Consider the following 21,361-nt stretch of genomic DNA (forward strand, 5'->3'; position numbering starts at 1 on the left):
GCTGGAGTCCAAAAGCAGCTGAAAGACCACATATTGCCCATTCCTACATTCCTGCACCAGAGAGCTCTGGTGCCACAACAAACTACAAATCCCAGGATTCCATAACACAGAACTATGACAGTTAAAGCAGTATCAAATAGCATTAATTCTGCAGTGTGGCGATAGCCTAAGAAATTACCAAAATGTCTCCGTATTTTAAAATAAGTTCCTCCAGCACTGGCTGCCTAATGGTTCTTCTACACTTTTCAGGGACCAGCTAGATTTAGGGACTGTACAGACAGCCTGGTAAGGGGCAACTCTGTGCCGCTCCTGGAAGTACTGGGTCGGGGACACGGCAACCGCATGCCACGCCCCCAACCCAGTGTAAAAAGGAGCCGTGAAATGAGGCTCCTATTTGCACTATAGAAGGGGCGCCATAAGCACCCCAGCATAGCATTATGATGTCTCTTACGCGCAGTGCCGTTTGGGACATCATCATGCCGTGCACCAGCTGGACAGTCACACGCCATGATGGTGGCTGGGCAATGAAAGTAGGGCTCTGAACATGTGAACGCTCAGCCCTGCCACAGCCCTAGTTCAGGTGTAGGCCAGCATAAAGTGCCTGTCTGTACACCGTCTTACAGCAGAATTAGAGAGTCACTGAACAGACCCTATTTTCAAAAATGATCTTTGGAATAGCAGTATATAAATAAAAAAAGCAGATCCAGGGTAGCCATGTTGGACATAGAATCATAGAATCATAGAACTGGAAGAGACCGCAAGGGCCTTCCAGTCCAACCTCCTGCCATGCAAGAACTCTCAATCAAAGCATCCCCAACAGATGGCCATCCAGCCTCTGCTTAAAGACCTCCAAGGAAGGAGACTCCACTATATTCCAAGGGAGTGTGTTCCACTGTCGAACAGCTCTTACTGTCAGGAAGTTCTTCCTAATGTTGAGGTGGAATCTCTTTGTTCCGGGTCCTAGTCTCTGGAGCAGCTGAAAACAAGTCAGCTCCCTCCTCAGTATGACATCCTTTCAAGTATTTAAACAGGGCTATCATATCACCTCTTAACTTTCTCTTCTCCAGGTTAAGTACAATAATATCCAAAATTCAGAAAACTGTGATACCATTTTGGGCCAACCAAAATGCACATAATACATGTTGCAAGCTTTCGATGCTCCACTGGCTGCTTTATCAAGAAAGGTGTTAAAACTCATACAGGCGGGGAAAAAACATGACGATGTTAGTCAAAAGCCAGCATTTTGTCAAGATGTGGCTATTCTCAGTTCAGGTGGTACTGGAAGGAAATTCATATAACCAGATCCCTCCTTTTTCCAACCATGTGAGTACCCTATGAAAAGATTAAAAAAAAAAAAGTTTCCATGAGCAAAAAGACAAAATGAGATGCTCCTCTTGAGATACAGTACAAGTTGCCTTTGTCCTTTGTGTTGCTACAGTCTCCTTTGTTAAGAAAAGAGCACTGAATTTTATCTTAGCCATTGACAGGAAAACGGATGTGAATAAAAGTCACCCCCACCCTCAAACAAATTGGGTATTATCAAAGGGATAATCAATTGACTTGAGGCCAATATTTACACACTAGAGAATCACAACCCATTGGAGCAGAGAAATGTCTTCACCTGATGCCAAAAATATGATAATATTTGGATCACTCAGGTCTGACACAGGAGATCATTCTACTGATAAGGAGCCATAAATGAAAAAGCCCACTTCCTCATCATCACCGTCCCAAACCTTCCTTGTTGGAAGGCCACAGACACTGATCCTGGGCAGATCTATAATGGAATAGACAGTATTGGGGATTTCAAGTCTTATTTGCACATTGAAACTAGAATTTTGAATTAAGAACTGAAGTGTACTGGCAGACCAGAACAAGTACCAAACTTCTGGTTTTTGTGATCAATTTGGCCTCTGCATTTTGCACTAGCTATCTTTTTCAAACCCTTTTCAAAGGCAGCTCCACACACAGCATGTTGAAGTAATCCCAGAAATCCTATATTGCTTTGCAAAACAAAACAAAACAGGAAAAGGAGAACAGAAGTCACAGAAAACACACACATGGCAAAAGGACACCTACATCATGCACACACCATGGCCTTTCCATAGATGGATGGATAAAGACAGACAAGTGTATTTTTAGCTATGACAATTTCAGTTTTAAAATTGGATTGAGAAATCCTAAAGCTACCACCTACTTCATAGTAAATCTCTCTGAACTCAATGAAACTTGCTTCTAAGTAGACATGTTTAAAATTTCACTGTAAATGGCTGATCCATACGCAGGGAGGCTGACATTTGCATCTAAATTTTTAATGCCCTCATTTGAACTTCCTGAGCTCTCTTCCATGCAAGGGTACTTAGGTTCATCTGCTACTTTGAGCATCATCATGCTGCTTGTGTAACTCAGGACGGCTTTCTAAACCGCCAGAAAACCAAACCAAACTTAAACCAAACAACTCACCCAGTGTTAGCACTTGTTTCCCAATGCTGCTGAGTCCCAACAGGGCTAAATACAGGTAACATTCTGACATGGTCAACTTCTCCAACTTCTCCAGCAAGGGTATTCCAACTGGAAATGGCACAGCCAGTTCATCTAACGGCTAGGATCTTAGGAAGGCAGACTGAGAGAACAGACATAACAGCGAAGGAATTCAGATCACACTCCCAAGGAAAGAGGAAGTGCTCTTTCTGCCACCCCTACAAAAACTGGTTAGACGACTTGCAGACTCTCACGCGGCTGTCTCTCTGAAAATTACCACACACAAGGCATGGGGGATTGGAGAAAGACAGCCCCTTGACCTCACTGACAAGATGACAGGACAAAACCAGATCCCTCTAAGCCTCCGGGAGATTTCATGGCAAACACTGAAAACACCTGCCTGAACTGTATGTGTCATACGCAAGTGTTATAAATACAGGATAGGAAGGAGAAAAAAGCCATCTGAACCCACAAATGGCCCCAGCAAATGCATATTTTTCAAAACTGAATCACAAATGGAATTGCCAGAGTGAAAACTGGAGAGGGTGCCTGGACCTTTAATGGCTGGAAATTCCTGCTGAAATTCCTAATATGAGCTGCTGCTTGTCAAAGGACCAGGTAACCTGCAACACCTGCTGAAATGTTCTCTTCTACGCCTCCATTAAAGAAAAGGAGTCCATTCCAGGTTTCATTCTGGCATTACCCCCAAATCTAGAAATTAGGGTAGAGGGGTTTCTTTAAAAATCTAGAGATAAAGAAGCCAAGGAGGTAAACAAGGTATGTGCTGGGGTTTGGTTCCAGGAACACCCCCCCCCCCCATGGATACCAGAATCCATGGATGCTCAAATCCCATTAAATACAATGGCATAGTATGATGGTGTCTCATATAAAATGGCAAAATCAAGCTTTGCTTTTTGGAATATATTTATTTTTAAATTATTTTCAAGCCATGGATGCTTGAATCTGTAGATAAAAAATCTGTGGATAAAGAAGGCTGGCTGTATTGCAGAAGTCATGTTGCTGAAGTCACAATAAAGTATTTATAGGCCAAGTGTGCAGGAACTGCACCGAAAATTTTGTTTTATATGGACCCCCATTCCAAGACCTGCCTTTTAAATAATTCTTTTAAAAGAATGCTTGCTTCCTTTTAAAAAAGCAATTTTAGATTTTGAAGCTATGTACTGTATTCACAGCATACAGATATATAGTCATGGATGAGCTGAGATCTGTCTATCTCTTTAGAGGAGATTAAGAGAGAATGAGTTATAGATACAAAGACAGCAAGAAATAAAATTTCCAAAGAGTTTATCAAACGGGAGGAATTTCTCTTAAATTCGAATGAAAAGAAAGTGGGGCCAGAACGCATTCACTTAAAGTTGCTAGTTTTGTGCAATTACGTGAATACGCATTGCATTTGAACTGGCTCCCCATTGCCCAAAAATAACATGCCATTGCCCGAATTTGCGTGTGGCAGTAAATCACGCAATAATATGAAATCACATGATTGAGTTAGGACTGACTTCCCATTGAGCGAATTTGTGTGTAGTGGGTTATCATGCAATAACGTTAAACCCCATGTTTGCGTTCAGATTACCATCGGATTATACTTCCAATTCCCCTTGTCTGATAAACTCGCAAGGTTTTTTTTTCTTGGACTAAAACTTCATTAATAATGTGTGGGGGAAATTAACATATGCAGAAAATCACTTGAACAGAATAACACCAGTTTGCAATATATTTCTAAAAAAATAAGACTAGTGCTAGATTTACACTCAAGCTAAGTAAACTACATTTTAAAGTCTCAGATTATGAAGGGCCTTTACATTAAAAAAAGAGTAATTTGCTGATTTTACATAACTGTTTTATCAGTACATATGTTAGTATTAATATAAGGCCTATTAAATAGGGTTGCCAATTTAGGATCATCCCCAGCCTGAGTTTTTAGAGCCCAAACCCCAAAACCCAGGTCCAGTGTGGGGTAGTGGTTTGCGTGTGACTGCGACTCTGGAGACCATGATTCAATTCCTAGCTCGGCCATGAAACCTACTGGGTGACCTTAGGCAAATCACATGCTCTCAGCCTCAGAGGAAGGCAATGTCAAACCACCTCTGAACAAAACTTGCCAAGAAAACCCCATGATAGGCTCAGAAAATGACTTGAAGGCAAAGCACACACACACACGAGTATCATCTACAGTTGTTCACCTGCTTGGGAAGATTGGAGAAGGAATAATTAATTTAGTCTACTTGCTTCTAACCAGAAGGTGGATTCAGAGCAGGGCACAGGGTGAGTCCTGGCATCACCGCAACTAGGAGGGAAGGAGGAAGAACCACAGAGTCTTTGCAAGTTGGAGCAACAAATCGATCACACCTTGTACTTTTTAGAAACCTGTCCTATTAGCTGAGCTGGAACTTTGATCACACCATTTCCTCTTGCCTGGAGCTGAGACCACCAGAACTGGAGAATTGGTACCCTTGAGGCTTGTGGAAGGCTTGGTGTCAGTCCACAGGGAGGACTCCACCCCCACTGGTACTGTACTGTACAGCCAGCATGGTATGGTGATGTGAGAGTTGGACTAGGGCCCCATTCCCACTGGGCAAAAAAGCGACTTATTTCGCTGCGATTCTGACTCGGATTCTGACTCGGATTCTAACTCGAATCTGACCCATCGTTCCCATTAAAAACGGGTGCAAACAGACCCGGGTTTTTTTACCCCTGTTTTAGTTTCCATTGGTATGATCCCTGTGGTAATTTGAAGGGGGTTATTTTGCTCCCCGTTCCCATTGCCCTCCTGGAACCTCTTTTTTTAAAAATCGGCTATCAATCAAGCGCTTAAGCGCTTGACGTCACAGCCAATCAGTCGCTTAGGCGCTTTTCCCTTCCAGGAAAGGAAGAATAGTCTGTCTGGGAAAGAGAGAAGGAACTTCTATTCACCCTAAACCCCTTTGCATCCCAGGCTCTTCTTTGGCTCCCCAGACTCCCTCTGGAAGAGAGAAGAGGCACCTCTATTCACCCTAAACCCCTTTGCGTTCAGGCTCTTCTGTGTATCTCCCCAGACTCCCTCTGGGAAAGAGAGAAGAGGAGCCTCTATTTGCCCCCAATTCCTTTGCCTCTCCCATTGCTCCCTGGGCTGTCTGGGGGGCGATCAAGCAGGCATGTACTGCTAAGCCCATATGCTGCTCAGGCACTCAGGCAGAGGTGAAAAAAAAAAATAATAATTTAAAATGGTGTTCAATGGGTCTCCTCACACATCGGTCTATGAATGTGGAGCAGGGGGGAGGTTGCAGGGGGAGTAATGTGTTTACTGTATTTGGAGGTCAATGTAGCGCAACTGCCTTAGCCTGCTTCCCAATCCACCAGGGGAAAGGCTATGCGAATGGAAGAAAATGGCACCGGCAATGCAGGAAAGAGAACAAGCGGGTGACACCCCCAGGCCAGCCCCTTGAGCACTGCTCCTCCCATCCCCAAGTTCCCGAATCAGACCCCCTTTCATTCCCATTCGTATGCCGCGAATCAGAATCGGGAGGCACAAGAAAACTTGCTAAAAAGCCTCTATTTTTTAAAATCGGTTTATCGACCAATAATTCGGGTTTTTCAGGATAAATTGATTCAGATTTGAATTCCAATGGGAATGATATCGGAGCAACACAGATCGAATGCATGCTCAAATGGAAAAAATGCACCCATGATTCGCATCCTGATCCGTGTTATAAGCCAGTGGGAATGGGGACTAGGACTCTGGGAGACCAGGGTTTGAATTCCCACTTGGTCATGGAAACTCACTGATCTTGCACGACTTACAGTCTCTCAGCCTTAGAGGACGTAATGACAAAAACCTATAGTGCTGCCAGAACTTGGGTAAAAAATAGACGTATGCATTGTCACCTGGGGACAGCACTCCTTGATTGTTCCAAATAGCATAATAGACCCAAGAACATGTACACCTCCTTTTCTTTCACCAGTCCTCTCCCCTCATTCCTTGCATTTTGGTGTATTTATATGCATGCAGTCACAACACATGTATCAGTTCCTTGGTGCTGAGCCAATAAGTACTGGTGCTAGCTGAGAATGGTTGGAGATGCATGCCCAGACTTTACAGCCTTCTCATAGGCAAAAACAAATCTTTTTCCACCTCCAATGTTGCTCATCCTGAGATCTGTTTCACATCTCAGAGACCAGAGACCACTTCCCTGTTCTGGCAGTCATAACTCACTGTGATTTATAATTAACTTGTTTTTAACTTTATTTATATCCCACCTTACTTCTGAAACCAGGACTCAAGATGACTACTTCAAATGTGGCTTCTTCATGAGGAGACTGATAATAGCCAAAATGCAGCCTGAGGAAGTGACTGCACATTGTTGCCAAGGTTTATATAATGCATCCAGAGGGAAACATTGTATATGTTGTACAGTATGCTGCCACTTCACACAAAGCAACAGTTGGCCCAACAACCTGGCAGAAACAATATATATGCACTGCTAACTAATCACCCTGGAACAGCCCAGAAGCCATTTCAACATATACAGATTTTCCATAAAGTTGATGTGGAATGGTTTCCCCAGGGTAGGAAGTTTGAAGCAGGTTGACTGGTTAATTGTACTATTGCACCAATTGACAATAAAATCTAATTACTTCTGGAGCACAAAAGAGGCATCAGCGATGTTCTCTGCTGTGGGAGTGCAGGGTTTGTTAGCTTTCAATAGCTTCACAAATTATTTTGAGACTGACATAGCTTCAACATCCATGGTATCCTTCTGGATAGGCTGTCTGTATTGAGGTTTGGGGGTACTGCATTGTGGAGATGAACAAATTTCAGGATTGTGGGATTTATTTTGTTTTTACCAGAGCTCCAAGGTCCGCCAGCCAGCCCTTGTTAAAAAAGAATTACTCTTAGTATTAAAGAATTCAATTTTGAGTACTATGATTGAACAATATACATCTATACAGTCCTTGATACAAAGATTTTTCAGCCTTTACTGTATAGGGTTCTGTTTTATCCAGTGTGCTTCCAAACTGCTGAGAGAGGGTGTGGGTTGTGACATACCAGTTTGATGATGACATCTTCATTTCTTTTGTCTAATTTAGGGCACTTCAGTGGTGAAAGCAGCAGCATTGCTGTTGTGAAAGAACTGTGAATCAGCAATCTTGAGTCTCTTGAGAGCCAAAATATCCTACAGATATCTATCAAGAGATCCAAATGAAACTTCTGTTCATTCACATTGTATTGCAGTGGTTCCACTTGCACCTGGCTGGTCAATTTCAAAAGGCAGTGCTTGGAATACAAACATTGGCTTACCTTGTGAGATGTTTGTTTTCAGTGATAAGGGCGGAGACATCCTTAATGAGGGATATACCAAAGCTCTCCAATGGGCATGGAACTGAGGTAATCAGAGCCTATAATATGGACTGAAGAATCCGCCTCCCAAAGGATGCCTCAGCCAATTGGAAGGCATCGATTTGGTAATAGCGGATAAATGTGGAAGGGGATGACCATGTGGCCGCCCTACAAATATCAGATAAGGGAGCATTAGTAGCTAAGGCAGCAGAAGTAGCAGCACTGCGAGTGTGCAGTGACCTTTTCCTGGAGTGTGACTCCGGATGTTGAATAACATCTAGCTATACAGGACCGGATCCATCTGGACAGGGTGGAGGATGAGACCCTTTTCCCCAAGTAATTTGAGCTGAAAGACACAAACAGACCATCTGATTTGCGAGTTGTGCGAGTACACTTGATATAAATGAGGAGGGCACATCTGACAGCTAGGGTGTGCCATGTTTTTCAATTTCCTTTTTGGGATCTGGAACAAATGTCAGCAAGACAATCTCCTGTGATCTATGGAATGTGGAGTTGACCTGAAGTCATAAAGGTCTGATCTAGTCGGAGTAGAACCGAGTCTTTTCTGAATATGCATAGTTCACTTCTGGTTGAAAGTGCTCCTAATTCAGACACTCTACGTGCTGAAGTGATAGCTGTAAGGAAAAGGGTTTTCCAAATGAGGAACCTGAGGTCTGTTTTGTCTAGTGGTTCAAAGGGTGGCTTAGTTAGAGCCTGGAGAACAATGTGTAAGTCCCAGTTAGGGTTATCTGTGGATTGTGGGTGGTTTGATGAGTTAGGCTGCTCTCAGGAATCTTTTAACATAATGGTGGTTAGATAGTTTGAAAGCCAACTTCGCCGGAAGTGCTGACGTGATGGTGGAGATCTGTCTCTTTAGGGTATTAGGCCTGAGACTCTTGTTGAGACCATCTTGGAGGTATAACAGTAATGTGCTGGTTGAAACCGAAGTAGAGGAGGTTTGATTAGATGTACACCAATTGTAGAAGGATCAATAGGAGTATTCATAAATTCTCTGAGTAGACGGCCTCCTTGATTGAATGATGGTATTGGCGACTCGAGGAAGCAATCCGTCTTTAATTAGTAATCGCCTCTCAATTTCCATGCGTGAAGGTTTAACCATTCCAGGTCTGGATAAGAGACTTGACCTTGAGTCAGCAGGTCTTTGTGGATTGGAAGGCGTAGGCAGTCTTGAGCCAGATTTGATATTTCTGAAAACCACACCCGTCTTGGCCAGTCTGGAGCTATCAAGATGATTGTTGATCTTTCGCTTCTTAGCTTTTGGAGGCATTGAGATATCATTGCTGTTGGAGGGAATGCATACAGGAGGCCCTGGGGCCAAGGTGTTTGTAGGGCATCTATTTGTTCCGCGACCTGAGTCACGAACCATGAGAAGAATCGAGGGACCTGGTTGTTCACTGGAGTTGCAAACAGGTCGACTAGGGGAGTGCCGAACCTCTGTGTTATCAGGGGAAAGGTCTCTGGATGGAGGTGTCATTCCGCTTGATTTATGTCTGATCTGCTCAGTCAGTTGGCCTTTGTGTTTAGGTCTCCCTTTATGTGTTCCGCTCTGAGGGAGAGAAGATTAGTTTCTGACCACTGAAGTAGGATCGATGACTCTTGCATTAGGGATGCCCATCTGGTCCCTCCCTCTCTGTTTATGTGTGCCTTTGTTGTTATGTTGTCAGTGTGTACTAGTACCGCTTTGTTTTTTATGTGTCGGGAGAATGCTAGGAGTGCACGTCTTACTGCCCTTAGTTTGAGCCAATTTATGCTGTGAGTCCTTTCGTTTGGGTTCCAATGTCCCTGTGCATACAGGTTGTTTAGGGTGGCCCCCAAACCTCTCAGGCTGGCATCGGTTGTTATTAAGATCGGGGGGGGGGGTTGGCTGGATTGGGCGTCCCCATTGTATGGAGTGGGAATTCCACCATTGTAGGGATAATTTGACCATGCGAGGAAGAGGAATCTGTTTATTCAGTGTGTGACTGATTTCTGGTGAGGTAGAATCAGGCACTGTAGCATGCAGGAGTGAAATCGGGCCCAGGGAATGCACTATGAGGCTGCTATTATGAGGCCCTGAAATCTTGTGAGTAAGAAAATATTTGCTGACAGTTTTTTTTTTAATATCATCACGATCATATCTTGGATCGTTTTGATCCTTTCCGGAGGTAGTGATGTGAGGCTGTTTCGGGTATCTAGAATCTCTCCTAAATGTTGGATGTGTTGTGAAGGAGTGAGGTGGCTCTTCCCAAGATTTACCAGAAAACCATGGTGTTGAAGTGATGAGAGAATGACATTGACATATTTTATTCCCTGTGATAGGGAAGATGAGGTGATCAGAAGGTCGTCTAAGTAGGGAAACACCCGTAGACCTTGAATTCTCCAGTGTGCGACTAGAGCTATCATGATTTTGGTAAATACCCTCAGGGCTGATGAGAGGCCGAATGGGAGAGCCCTGTATTGCAAGTGTCTTTTGTAGTAGCAGAAGCGAAGGAATCTTCGGTGATCCCTGTGAACCAGGATATGCAAATAAGCTTCCCTCAAATCCAGAGAAGCTAAGTAGTCACCTGGACGGAGTGACTCTAGAATAGTCTTGAGTGTTTCCATCCGAAAGTGTTGTTTTGGGACATGTCTGTTGACTCTTTTCAAGTCAAGGACTGATCTCCATGATTTGTCCCTTTTGGGGACTAGGAAAATGATGAAGAACCCCTTGATGAAGGGAACGGGTTCGACTGCCCCAATCTGTAGCAGCTGGTCGATAGCCTCTAGCATCAGCTGATGTTTGTGAGGTCTTTGGGATTTGGGGGAGACAATGAAATGATCCCTTGGAGTATGAGTGAAGTCTGTCTGATATCCCGAGGATAGACTAGATAGCACCCATTTGTCTGAAGTAGTTGTGGACCAAGTCTGAATAAAATGTTGTAGCTGGCCCGCCACTCTGGAGACTGGAGAGTCATGCTGATGAATTTCGCTGTTTTCCGGAATTGTTGTTGTTGGACTGACTGGAGTTGTTTGATTTAGGAAAGAAACTGTTGTTGTATTGTCGTGAGGAAGACTTTATGTTGGACCACTGTCGTCTGCCACCTCTGCCACCTCTCCCCCCGAGATGAATTGTATGAGGATTGGGGGGAACGAAAGGACTGCTGTTGCTGGCGAGAGGACTTCCTGTCGTCTTGGCGAGGGGAGAGCTTTTTTCTTATCTTTAGTCTCAATAAGAACACGGTCTAGGGCTTCACCAAACAGTTTGGTTCCTCCAAATGGAGCCAGTGTCAGATTTTGTTTAGAGCGTGCATCTACTTGCCAGTTTTTAAACCAAAAGTGTCTTCTGACTGGAATTGAGGCTGCCTGGGCACGTGAGCTGAATTGAATGATATTGAGGGAGGAGTCGGTGGCAAAGGCTAGGACCTTGAGCAATTGGTTGATTCCTTGACGGAGTCTGATATTGCCCTTAGGGACTTCTAGCATGAGATCTTTGGTCCATAGATGAGCCGCCCTGGTGAGGATAGAGGTGGATGAGGCAGCCCTTATAACTGTGGAGGACGCCTCAAAACACCTTTTGAGGGCAGAGTTGGCCCTTTTGTCTTCAGGTAATTTGAGTGAGTCTTCGCCATCTTTAGAGTAAATGGCAGATGTGACCAGAGAAGAAACCAGAGCATCCACCAACGGGATCTGTAGTTTGGACATTACAGTTTGGGGGAGAGAATAAAACTTTTTGACAGAACTAGGGTTAGGTCTGACTGTAGCTGGTTTGGACCATTCATCTTTAATAACTCTCATGAAGTCAGCTGGGAATGGAACATCGTCAGTGGAAGGTGAAGGTTTAGGAAAAGAGTTGCCCTTGCCTTTGGGCAGATCAGTGTCATCTTGTTGTGTAAGCTGTGGTTTAGAGTTAAGTTCAAGGGCTCTGATTGCCTTCTTTAATAAGACAGGGAAATCATCAGCAGAAAAAAAGCCTGGCAGAAGAAGAAGCCTCCGCTGGGTCTTCATCTTCATCAGACCACTCTCTTTTCTCTGATTCAGAGGCAGACATGGATTGAGATCTCGACAAATTGTCATCATAAGATCTAGCTAGATACATTTTAGGTTTTTTGGCCTTAGATGACTTGCCACTAGATGACGCCCTTCTCTTATGTTTGGATATAGATAGGGAAGAAGAGGGCAAAATCTCCCTCCCTTTTTGTGTTTGCGCGCCAAGGAGGTTTTTGGTGCGAATCTGTCCCTCTCTGATTCGGGGATGGCATCCCTGGAAGAGCAGGATGGGGGAGGAGAGGATGACTCTCTGGCCCTAGGGATGGGGTGGTTATGGCCATCTGTCCTTGAATCTTGGGCTGAAGGAGGGAGGCAGGGGAGGAAATGGCCACCGCCTGCATAGCAATTAAGGAGAGCAGAGCTGATAATTCTGGGGGGAGCATTTGGGGGGGAGGACCGCTTGGTGTGGCGCTACTCACGCTCCTGGGTCTGTCCTCCATGGCAGCCGTTCCTGATCTTGGGACAGGTCACAGCGGCTGGGTGCGGGGAAGCCCGGAGACAAGGGATATCCCTCCTCCAGCTGCGCCAAGCGGCCTCTGTGCCGCGGCTCGGTGACTAGGGCCATCTCCCATCGTTCAGTGGAGGCCCTCTGAGCATGTCCGGACTCGCCGGACATTCTGGGGCTATCTAGGTCCTCCATTCTATTTTTTTTCCAGTTTCTACAATATCTTTACTCAGCTGTTTAGATATACAGTACAGATTACATCGATCCTTGACCAGCTATTAAATCTATTGGAATAAAATGTATAATCTCTGCAAGAATTGTGCTGTAATCTCCAGATATCAATTAAACTTAGATTTTCTATCAAATTAAATGCTGAAGCAGGTAATTTCCCTAGGTTTTTCTTTTTAGGTTTAGTATAAGATTTATCTATATCGGGGTCCCAGACCCCATTCCAGTCTCCCGCTATAATGATATTCTCATATTCCAACTCTTCGAGTATGTGGATCCTCCTCAGAAGGAGGAGAAAGTGAATCTGAAATAGATTTAGAATCGGCGCAAGCTAAAGCTCAGAAACAGAAAACGAGAAGCCAAAAGGGAAATAGTGAGGAAAAAGGGAAGCAGACAGAAAATAGGAAGGGGAAAAGGAAATTAAGGAAAAATAGAAGAACAAGGTATTAAATAAAGTTGTGTTAAATAAAAGAAACAATGATAAACAAATTATTGTCATGGAATATTAATGGGGTAAATTCCAAATTCAAAAGGAGAAGAATTTTTCATTATCTTGCAAATAGAGAGAGAGAAGGAAGGTTTTTTTTTCTGAGAAGAAGAGGAGAGAGCTTGAAAAGCGACCTGATGGAGCGAAGGCAGGAACTAGACTGGGCAACTAAGAGGGGTCATGGCTCCCAATGCTGATGCCCAGAGTCAAAGTCCTGCCTGATTGGAGCAAATAGGGGAAGCCAACCCTCATTAAGGATGGCTCTGCCCTCAATGCTGGAAAATATTGTTCTATCCATTGACAGTTATACCACATCAGGAGTGGGGAGTATTTACCCCAACCAGACTTTTTTTTTACAGATTAAACCTTTTATGAGAGAATATTTTAAAATACATTTTAACATAGGAAGAATAAATAATACATACTGAATCCAAATAATGCAATTGCAGATTTTTTTAAAAAAACCTGCAATATACAAAGAATATATATAAACCAAATTTCATTCCTAGGATAACTTAAAACTAATAAAATGTATTTCAACATAGAGAAATGTAAGGTACTACATGTAGGGAGGAAAAAAATAAAATGCACTTATAGGATGGAGGACACCTGGTTTGACAATGGTACAAGTGAAGGGGATCTAGGAGTCCTAGTAAACCACAAGTTGAACATGAGTCAACAGTAGAATTCAAAGATATAGCCATGTTAGTCTGTAGAATCAGTATGTAGAGAAATCCTGTAGCACCTTTGAGACTAAAGAAAGTTGAAAGCATGAGCTTTTGTAGACTTAAATCTACTTCCTCAGATGCATTTGGATGTATACGTCAACAGTGTGGTGCAACAGCTAAAAAAGCCAATGCCATTCTAGGGTGCATCAATAGACCTATAATGTCTAATTTAAGGGAAGTAATAGTGTCACTCTGTTCTGCTTTGGCCAGACCTCACCTCCAGTTCTAGGCATCACAATTCAAAAAGGATGTTGAGAAGCTGAAGCATGTCCAGAAGAGGGTGACCAAAATGGTGAAAGGTCTGGAAACCATGCCCTATGAAGAGCGACTTAGGGAGTTGGATATGTAGCCTGGAGAAGAGAAGGTTAAGAGGTGATATGATAGCCCCATTTAAATATTTGAAGGGATGCCATATTGAGGATGGAGAAAGCTTGTTTTCTGCTTCTCCAAAGACCGGGAAACGGAGCAATTGATGCAAACTACAGGAAAAGAGATTTCACCTAAACTTTAGGAAGAACTTCCTGACCATAAGAGCTGTTCGACAGAGGAACACACTCCCTCAGAGAGTGGTGAAGTCTCCCTCTTTGGAGGTCTTTAAACATAGGCCATCTGCGAGGCGTGCTTTGATTGTGTATTCCTGCATGGCAGGGGGTTGGACCCTAGTGGTCTCTTCCAACGCTATGATTGTATGAAATTATTAAAACATATTTAAAATTATATACAGCATACTTAGAAGACTTTTTTTTAACTTTTAGATCACAAACAGTGACCACTACTATATCCAAGCAATTGCATACTACAAAGATAAAGAAAAGGAAAAAGAAAGAAATTACGCACAACCTGTCATGGCCCTCTCTCTCTCTCTCTCTCCAGCAACAGTAACTGACTGCTTGTACTGACGGTGGCCCAAGATGCACTCAATGTAAATGTCCCAAACCATCTAATGGTATCTGACATCATTAGTTTCTGCATGAGTCTTGAATAGTGCTTTCTCACCCCACAAACTCTCAACACAGGCTCATTTGCTAGTTCCCAGGTACTCAGGACTCCAACAAGTAGCATGTGGACAGAGACCTCATATCGCCTTTGTCTCAGTACATCAGCCAGAGGGGCATATTTCTGATGTTTATGTTCTCTAGCCTCCCCCATGGCTGGCTTCCTCTTTTCATAAGGATAGAGATGGCCACAGTCTTCTTGTGGTCTTTGTCCATGATGACTACTTCCAGGGAATTGAAAGTGACAAGCTGTTAGGTTGACTGTCTGGCTCCCTTCCATTTTTAGAGGTCATTTGCTTTTCTTCTCTCATCTGTCCTCATTTTTTCTAAACTAAGAGAAAATGGTGAATTGCCATGTAAACCATCTAATCCAATCTGTCCCAGGCACAGTTCAAGTTAAGAGAAATAGTGTAAATTGAAGCTCGGATAGCTTTGGTCAGTTCACACTGTGTCATACCAATGTTTTCAGGCAGGTGGGTGGGGGAAAAGCTACAGAGCACATGTGGAAGTGTCTAATTTGGATGGCCACAGTGACTGTAACATTTGCCATGGTTGACAGTTTTAGCAGCACTATTAAGAGGCACAACATTCAGGTGGACTTGATGAACAAATGGCCAATCGGTTAAATGAGTAAAGTCTCCACGAGGTATGAAGTCACTGATGGAATGCCGTTATGATGTTACCTCAAAAACCTTGCCCTGATCAGGCTTGCTCAAAAGTACAATAGTATATTTCTCCCTTAAGAGTTCTCTCAGGAACTTTCCAGCAGATGATTTGTAGAAGAAAATTGTATCACTGGAGGGTTCCATTTAGTAGCAGTGTGCTGTGGACCCTTTTCAGAAATGCAAACCCACTGACAACCAACTAGTTTGTAAAGAAGCTGGGCTGTGTTCCAAGTACGGGTGATGCAGAAAGAGAAGTTACCATCATTGCATCCAAATTTGATTTTCAGTGAACCAAGGAGATAGGTTGCCAGGTCATTGTTAGTTATAATTCTAGTTACACGTTTTTGGACAATTTCCTTAAGGGAACCTGAAGCAAGAGATTTTACAGTCTTATCAGGTCAAGTGAGAAGGTGGAATGCATGAATGATAGTTACAGCCTCCCCCGAGTCTCCCAGCTAAGGAATCCCTATTCCTCCATGCTGCTAAGCAACATGCAAGACATTATTGTAATTAGTGGATCATTTGGGAAGAAGTCACAAACTGCTGATTTCAAAAAATCTGAAAGTATTCATTTGTCTTGGTGGAATCATCAAGCACATGCCCATTTTGCTATGTGCTTGAAAACAGCAGTGTTGAATGCATGCTATGGTAATACTTTTTTTCTACATCTGTGCAGCAAAATTGTGTGTAAAGATGACCAAAATAAACCATCCAGTATAAAAGTTCAATATGAGGATTCGGAGATAAGCTTTGAGTTGTGTGGTGATCCAACTGTCAGCACTCAACCCTTGTAATGCTAACATACCTGGTTTTACAATAGTTTGGTCCTGCTGATGTCAGTGCGAAGCTATTTAACCAATTTAAGAGCCACTTGAAAATAACTGTGTAGTGTTTAAGACTCTCTGCTCCCTATCAACACTCCCAGCATCTGCTACACACACTAGGAACACACACTAACTTGTTGTTTCTATTACTCTGAGAAAAAACTGAGGGTGTAGGTGACTTCCCCGCCCTGTGATTGATGACTTTTTTTTTGATTAGACAAGCTTCCTGTTTATGTTCTTTTAAGTTACTTAGCAACTAGCATACTGAAATCGTAAAGACAAAAAGTTAATACAAAACGGTGGAATGTACTTTGGGATTGATAAAAGCATTTTGATTTACTTAAGAGTGATAGAGCAGGACTCACCTCTGCACATAATGAGCATTAGAGGGAATACAAAGGTGACCATTAGTTAGATTTCATTTCTAAATTCCAAATTGGGGGAATTTGTATGCAGTGTGTATGACAATGGTCTTTCTCATGTTCGTTACTGTACAATATATTTTCCAGTATGATTGAGAATTTCAAAGTCAACTGGTTATTTAAATTTATGTATGTCAGGTAGGAATCATTTTATTAACAGTGTGAAGACACAAATTGAATAGTTCTATCCATTCCTTCAATCAACTATTCAATGGTGAGTCAATGTACAAATAAAATCAATGGATTTAATACATGTGTTGTTATTGTGCACCTTCAAGTTGTTTCTAATTTATGGTGAGTACAAAGTGAAAATATGAGAGTTTCTAGGCAAGATTTGTCCAGAGTGGGTTTACCTTTGTCTTCCTCTGAGGCTGAGAGAGTGTGACTTGAGAAGCACACCCAGTGGGTTTCCATGGCCAAGTGCGATTACAAATCCTGAGAGTCATAGTCCAACTCTCAGACCACTAAACCATGCTGTCTCTAGGTCTACTACACATAATTTAAGCCAGTGAGTACAGCCATATTAGTAATTGGATATTTTACCAAAAAAGATCCAAGTACTCAATATTGTTTCAAATTTTTATTAGAGAATTGTTAAGCCACTGTCTATCAGTCTCAAATCCTTTCTGAAATGTGGAGAATCTCCCACATTTCAGTCTACAAATTGCAGGCATTTACAGAAAAAGCTACATTACAGGGTTCTCTTTAAACTGTCCTCTCATGTACATATTCTCACAAGTGCAATATGGGGAATGCCTACGTGACTTAACAAGGGGGTTGTTCGCACTGTCAAATAAAGCAGCTTCAAACTGACTTGGAGCCAAGCTATTTAGATAATGTACAATGTGAAACTGGGTGGAAACCAACACGAAGCCACATGCCAGGGCTAAAAACTGAAGCAAAATGAAGCTCTCAAACTCTGCATCAACACTGCAAGCGTGCATCATCACACATGCATATAAGCAGCACAGCTCAAGTGCAAGAATGCAGGAAAGCAAAAACACAAGAAAGGACAACAAACACTGCAAGTCATCAATAATGCAACGGATGTAATTCCAACATACACAAATGGGGGGCGTGGGGAAAGGGGACATGTATGGGGGGGCCCTCCATGATTGTGCTTTGCCAGTGTGCCACTGTGTGCACCAATGCACTGTACAGATGGTGTATTGCACATGCAGTCATGTGGTCGATCACATGGAGTATCCAATGGGATAGCATCTGGGCAGGAGGAAGGAGGTTATTAGCAGCACAGGCAGTGTATTCATGCACTGGGGGGGGGGGGAGATGGATAAAAAAACATAGCCAAGCAGTGCAGCTTGACCCTGTGTGGTGCAGGCAGCCTGAGGGTGTTCAGCCTGTCTTTGGAGCTGGCTGTGAGGACAGCGGGGCTTCTATTTACTTTTGTAACAACTGGTATTTCCTCTGTCTGCTGAGCTCCAAGATTGTCACAGGCTGCATCTACACTGCAGAAATGCTGCAGTTTGAAACCACTTTAATAGCCATGGCTCAAAGCTACAGAATTATGGGATTTGTAGTTTTGCAAGATACTTAGCCTTTCCAACTTATGATGTCCCTAAAGCAAACCTATCATGGGGTTTTCTTGTCAAGATTTGTCCAGAGAGCATTTGCCTTTGCCTTCCTCTGAGGCTGAGAGAATGTGACTTGCCCAGGGTCACCCAGTGGGTTTCCATGGCTGAAAGGGGATTCAAACCCTGGTCTCCAGAGTCCTAATCCAACACTCAAACCTCTGTGCCACTGCCTCTCATTGGGCTAACAAAAAACCATTTTGTAACCTGCCCTGAGGGATCCACGCTGGCTCTTCTGGACTAAGATTCATGGATTTATATTTACGGTATATGAATGTCCTTAGCTGTTATTTTGTCACGTCCTCCATTTTACTTCAGTGTCATACATTTTGCAGTGCCTTGTCCTCCTCTGCCATTATTCGGTCATGGCATTGTGGTTTGAATGTTACAACAACTCTGGTGACCAGGGTTTGATTCCCGACTTGGCCATGGGGAAGTCACACTCTCTCAGCCTCAGAGGAAGGCAAAGGCAAATCCTCTCTCAACAAATCTTGCCAGGAAAATCTCATGACAGGGTCACCTTAGTGCCACTATAAGTCAGAAATGACTTGAAGACACACAGCAACAACCACAGCAATAATGATAACAATAGAATAATAATTAAATAATAACGATAATGGGAGGAAGGAGGGATATGACTAATTGAAATAAATAATAACAACAATGAGAGAAAGACAGGATATAAATCCCTGAAATACATAAATAAAAACAGTATTAAAATAATGATGATGATTATGATAATGGGATAAAGGTGGGATCTAAATCTTTGAAATGAATAAAATAATAATAATAATAATAATAATAATGGGAGACAAGATATAAGTCCTTGAAATAAATAAATAATATAATAATAATAATACTGTATTAATAATGCTAAATCTAATAACAATGGCAAGCTCCACAGCACACCAAGCACGCTCTTTCCCCGCAGAAGGAGACCTGTGGCTGTGTGTGAAACTCCTGCCTCTGGCTCCACCATTTTGGAAACATGGTCTCCTTGGGGCAAAAACCCCTCCCGCCCCTTTGAACAGGAAAGAGCCCGGATGTCCAGGTAGAGAAACAACAACAGCAACATCAACAGGAAGTCCGGTCTGGGCACAGAAGGGCCCTTCTTCCTCTCTATGGTCATGGAGGCGGAAGTTCATTAGGAAAAGCCCCCGGTGAGCAACGCACTCCTTGGGCTTTTAGTTCCGCCTCCCCTTCGTTCCCCCTTGGCTCCTGCTGGTCATGGCGGCGGCGGCGGCGGCGGCGAGCGGGAGCAGCCTGAGGCCGGCGGCCCTGAAAGAGGAAGGCGCTCCCGCGGAGGGTGGCCCCCGGATCTCTGCCTCCTGCTCCTGGGAATGCCGGGGGCCTGGCCTGGAGGGAGCCCTGCGCTTGGTCCCAGAGGGGGAGCCCGGCGCCTGGGAGCTCCTGGGGGCCCCGCTGGAGAGGTGAGAGCCAGGAGGGGCTCCACAAAGCCCCAGTATATCCCTATGGAGAAGTATTCCCCAATGATTCCCGATGGGCAAGGATTCTCCAATGAATTCTTGCCCATAGGGAATCAATGAGGGAATAATTGCCCATAGGGAAACATTGCAGAGTAGGCTGGAGAGGTGGGAGGAAGGAGAGGGTCCACAATTCCCCAATGTAGCCCTATGGATAAGTATTCTCCAATGATTCCCTATGGGCAAATATTCCCCATTGATTCCCTATGGACAAGAATCCCCCAAGCTCCTGCCTCTGAGGAAGAGATGGAAGCTCTTGTCCCCTGGGAAAAGGCAAATAAATCCCCCTTGCCTACTGGTTCTTCAGTGTTGGACTAGGGCTCTGGAGGCCATGGATCAAATCCCCATTCAACCCCTGAAACGCATTGGGTGACCTTGGGCAAGTAAGTCACTCTCTCTCAGCCTCAGGGGAAGGAGGCAAGGGCAGACCACCCTTTGAACAAATATTGCAAAGAAAGACCCCAGGATAGGTAAGGGAGCTACTAAAACAAATGACAGTACTGTACTTGCCCAAAGGGAAACCATACTTGCCCACAGAGAATCATGGGAGAGTAGTTCCCCATAGGGAAACATTGAAGATGTTTTCTACGTTTTCCTATAAGCAAGTATTTCCCCAGTGTTTCCCTATGGGCAAGTGTTCCCTATGTTTCCCTATGGGCAAATATTCCCCAATGATTCTCTTTGGGGAAGTGTTCCCTATGTTTCCCTATGGGCAAATATTCCCTAATGATTCCCTATGGGCAAATATTCCCCAATGATTCTCTATGGGCAAATATTCCCTAATGATTCCCTATGGGCAAATATTCCCCAATGATTCCTGTGATGATTCCTTGGCTGCCAACCATGTGATGATTCCTTGGGAGCAAAGCCCTGTGCGTGGCTATTACTCTCAGGGAGATCCCTTTCAAGAACTATATTTTCCGCTGCCACCACTCAGTGAATTACCAATAAACTATAAATTATTAATTATTATATTTATAATAGCTCACAGCTATCCCTTCCCCACACACACTGAGACTTGTGAGGAATAGAGAGAGAGAGATCTAGTTTCAATAGCCGAGTCTAGGCACGTGTATAGGAGTATAGAGATAGCAGATGCTTTTTAAGAAAGAAGTTTATTTTAAAAAGGGATAGAATAAGATAGAAAGAATTTATAACACTCTTGCAAAGCCCCTCTGCCTTGCAGGTCGAAGAACATAGTTACAGAATTCCTTCCAGACAAGCCATTGTTGAAAATAACAAAAGGCCTAAACGCACTAGCTAACACATTCCTAATTACTCACAGAAGATGGGATTTGTAGTCCTTTTGAGTTCCTGGATGCAGGGAGGGCCCCCTGGCCTCTCGACCTGCATTCCCCTGAGTCTGTGCCTTCCAGACTCAAAGAGACAGCATCTGGCATCCCCCTCAGAAGAAGATCAAGGGAGAGACAAAAGACCGCATGGCTCCACAAGTCCTTTTAAAGATTTCCCATAGAAAGTTCTTGAATCTCGCGGTCCTACTCTCTGATTGGTCAGTTAGACCTTACATCAGCTATGATGTCACAGCTCATTAGCATGTGATGTCATCTCTCATTAGCATGCACCTCCTCCCAGATTAACCCTTTGTGTTCAGGAGAAGTTCCCAGATGGCTGGAGACCCAGCCATCACA

At 43.6% G+C, this 21,361-nt stretch overlaps 2 protein-coding genes across 2 annotated transcripts in view; one reads left to right on the forward strand and one right to left on the reverse strand.

Moving 5' to 3' along the window:
• LOC121925915 (disintegrin and metalloproteinase domain-containing protein 9-like) overlaps window positions 1–2,761 on the reverse strand; it is a 30,265-nt gene extending 27,504 nt beyond the window's left edge. Inside the window, exon 1 of the mRNA XM_042458481.1 lies at window positions 2,464–2,761. Within this exon, the coding sequence (XP_042314415.1) occupies window positions 2,464–2,533 (70 nt within the window). The 5' untranslated portion in view covers window positions 2,534–2,761. The remainder of the gene's footprint in view (window positions 1–2,463) is intronic.
• A 16,641-nt stretch (window positions 2,762–19,402) lies between these two features.
• Window positions 19,403–21,361, forward strand: part of C3H10orf88 (chromosome 3 C10orf88 homolog) — a 10,064-nt gene continuing 8,105 nt past the window's right edge. The window contains exon 1 of the mRNA XM_042458372.1: window positions 19,403–19,658. Coding sequence (XP_042314306.1) covers window positions 19,456–19,658 — 203 coding nt within the window. The 5' untranslated portion in view covers window positions 19,403–19,455. The remainder of the gene's footprint in view (window positions 19,659–21,361) is intronic.

The sequence above is a fragment of the Sceloporus undulatus genome, chromosome 3, assembly GCF_019175285.1.
Source record: "Sceloporus undulatus isolate JIND9_A2432 ecotype Alabama chromosome 3, SceUnd_v1.1, whole genome shotgun sequence".
Taxonomy (NCBI): Eukaryota; Metazoa; Chordata; class Lepidosauria; order Squamata; family Phrynosomatidae; genus Sceloporus; species Sceloporus undulatus.